Source organism: Phytophthora parasitica (genome assembly GCF_000247585.1).
Source record: "Phytophthora parasitica INRA-310 unplaced genomic scaffold supercont2.159, whole genome shotgun sequence".
NCBI classification, from domain to species: domain Eukaryota; phylum Oomycota; class Peronosporomycetes; order Peronosporales; family Peronosporaceae; genus Phytophthora; species Phytophthora nicotianae.
The window spans coordinates 39,771-42,768 of NW_008649145.1; the positions used below are offsets into that span (position 1 = coordinate 39,771).

A 2,998-nucleotide genomic window follows, 5' to 3' on the forward strand; every position below is an offset into this window, starting at 1 on the left:
TTTTACTCCAAATCCACGTCCATCTGTCGTTTCAAACAAGCACAACGCAGGCTTGTCGTCTTCATCAAAGTTCCAGCTCGACTTAATATACGGAAGCGGGAATTTCTCAAAGTGAAGGTTCCGTTGTATCGTAGTGTAGGAGGCCACAACGTTCCCTAGTCTTCCGGTGGGTGTTTGCTCCTTAATTTCCTCCTGCTTAACATTCTTGGCTTCCAAATCGCCTTCACCACCGTCTTCAATGCTCCCTTCAACGTTCTCGTTACACGCTTCCCGACGTTGTTCGACGTCATCGTCGTTCTTGGCTTCCAAATCGACTTCCACACCGCCTTCAGTGCTCTCCTCACTGTACTGTTCGGTAATCTCGCCGATCTTCGATTCAGTATCATCATCATTAGCATCGTCTTTAATGTATCCACGCGATCGATAGTAGCGAATTCGCATTTGATTTCTTGCGAAATTCTCTGTAAGACCTCTCTTTTTCTCTTTTTCGATTCGAATACTCGCGCAGTAGCGCCAGCTTCTCCTCCCTTGTCAAAGTCTCTGCTTGCATGGCTCTTTTAATTGGCAGGGCCGCGCTACCGGAAGAAATAAAGCGGTCATCGGAGCCGTGGCTGCGTCGGAAGCGTTTCTTCTTAGGACCCACTTTCCGCTTGTTGTCTTGAGCTGATAGAAATCAATTGAGCTCTGCGACGGCTGTAGTATGATAGTCAACAACTGCAGTTAGTCATCAACTATCAATCAACAACTATAGTCAGCAGTCGAGATGCCTTTCTTCGAAGTAACACATTTGAGTAATACAATTGAGAGTATGAATTACCGGTAGAGTGCAGTGCAGTTTGTGTACAAGTCGTGTGGTGTGACCGTGATCGTGACCGTGACCGTTGGGCCATGTTGCGACAATAATACACAGTTCTTTCGAACTGCGAATTGCAGCTGCCAGAGTTGTCGCGTGTGAAAGTGGGCATGGCCAATCTGTTCATCAAGCACACGTCTGCGTCGTTCAGCTCGACACTTCGGCCGGCATTGACGCGTCGGGTGCACGGCACCGCGTCGCTGCTACAGGTTGCCAATGTCTCCAGTAGTTCGCCTATCTCTTCTCAAGACGATGACAAAGGTCTAGTTCGACTGGCAAAGCTGATGGCGCAGAAGGGCCTGTGTTCAAGACGTGAAGCGGAAGCGTACATCCAAGCTGGAGATGTATTGGTCAATGGTGAACGTGTTCAGGCCGATTGGCTAAAGGTGCCTGCGGAAAGCGATGTCCGTCTGGACTTCCGAGCTCAAAGACACCAAAACAAGAAGGTAACGCTGGTGTTGAACAAGCCCTTGGGCTATGTGTCGTCTCAACCGGAGGACAACAAGACTCCAGCCGTCCGATTGCTTACCTTTGAAAACGAATGCCAAGAGCTGAGTCGCGTAAAGCCTCGACAGAATGTGGAGCCTGTGGCGCTGTGGAAGATGGCAGTCTGTGGCCGTCTGGACGTTAATTCGACGGGACTGCTGCTATTTACTCAGGACGGGACGGTAGCGAAGAAGTTGTTGGACCCCAAGGGCGGGATCGAGAAGGAATACCTCGTGCGTGTGGATCTCAACTTGGATCCGTTGACAGACAAGATCCGCAGGAAAATTGAGGTACTGCGAGCGGGCGTCACGTCGGATGAGGGTATTACTTATCGCGCCAAGTCGGTGGAGATCCTAAACGCCAATCAACTGCGAGTGATTCTTACGGAAGGTAAGAACCGACACATTCGCCGTATGTGTGAACATGTCGGACTGCGTGTGATGGCACTCAAGCGTGTACGCATTGGTGGCGTGAAGCTTGGCTCACTGCCTGTTGGGCAGTGGAGATACTTGCAACCGAATGATAAGCTTTAGAGTGGAAGACATACACTTTGTAATGGACTTAGATGTTGATGAATACTCAAATGGCTTGGTTATTCGAACTCATGGAGGCAGGCTGCATCGATCTATATAACAAGCAACGTTAGCACGCCGTAAAAGTATCGCAGTAAGGCACAGCGCAGTGCATCACCTTGTGCTCCTTCGTAAAGCGAACTCCTTCCTTTGCCAACAGTGTCCGCTTCTTCTGGATGCAAGGCGAATCCTCTCCAGTTGCACCTACATAATAAATATCGTGTTCAGCCTACACCCTTTATCCAATATCTTCTCAAAGTAGCACCTTGAAAGCCTCCAATGTCAAGCGTAGCAGCCACGACGCGGTGACACGGAACCTCGGGGGCGAATGGATTCTTCTGCAATAGTTGCAATCCAACACCGTAGTTAGAAAACTGATTCAGCTTCTGCAAACATCTGCAGCGCCACGTACACGTAAGGCTTGGCCGACGCATCGTGGTCCAGAGTGAAGTGCTTGCGCCACGCCGCCGTAGGTGCTCACCTTGCCTGCCGGAATCTGCAGTTGAATGGTTAGTGAAACCACTATCGTCTCTGTAAGGGCTGCAGCACTCGTACCTTTGAAATGAGCTCGTACACTCGCGATTCTATCTCGCACAAAGCACAGTAAGCCAAATGTAAGTTTAGACATCACCAAGTAACAGTGAATGGCAGACAATCCTCACCAAACTCCGTGATCTGCTTGCCTCGCCACAGAATGTGCAGCGTCGCCTTGGACTTGCTCTTCATCGTGACACCAGGCTTGCGCTTTTGCACTGTCTTCGCTGGAGTTTTCTTCGTCTTCAAGCTGCGAACCGTCATCGTACGTCGTAGCAAAATCGATTGTGAAGATGCTGACCAGTCCCACGTTCAAGTTGGCGCCAAGTATCGAAAGTCGCGCATGCAGTGGCGCCAAGATGAAATTAAGCACATGAATAACATGACAGTCATTCGATCGCAGATATTGTAATGCTCTCAAGTAACAGAGATTCTCTACAGCCAGGACATTTAGTGATAGCGTACGCATGGTGTAACCTTTCTCCTCGCTTTCCTGTTTCTCTCTGCTCTTGCGGCTATCCTGTATCGGACGAGAGTGCCTAACAATCTACCG

General features: G+C 49.7%; 2 protein-coding genes across 2 annotated transcripts; one reads left to right on the forward strand and one right to left on the reverse strand.

Annotated features, from left to right (window-relative positions):
• Nucleotides 1–923: 923 nt before the first annotated feature.
• On the forward strand, nucleotides 924–2,148 carry PPTG_19713 (hypothetical protein; the record flags this gene model as incomplete). Its single annotated transcript, XM_008918220.1, has 1 exon — nucleotides 924–2,148. A coding segment is annotated over one exon (949 nt), but the record flags the coding sequence as incomplete, so codon positions are not given.
• PPTG_19714 (hypothetical protein) lies at nucleotides 1,932–2,709 on the reverse strand (the record flags this gene model as incomplete). Its single annotated transcript, XM_008918221.1, has 6 exons — nucleotides 1,932–1,964; nucleotides 2,030–2,115; nucleotides 2,177–2,249; nucleotides 2,324–2,407; nucleotides 2,467–2,495; nucleotides 2,574–2,709. The coding sequence occupies 6 exons, from the start codon at nucleotides 2,707–2,709 to the stop codon at nucleotides 1,932–1,934; spliced, it is 441 nt and encodes a 146-aa protein (XP_008916469.1).
• Between the last annotated feature and the right edge of the window lie 289 nt (nucleotides 2,710–2,998).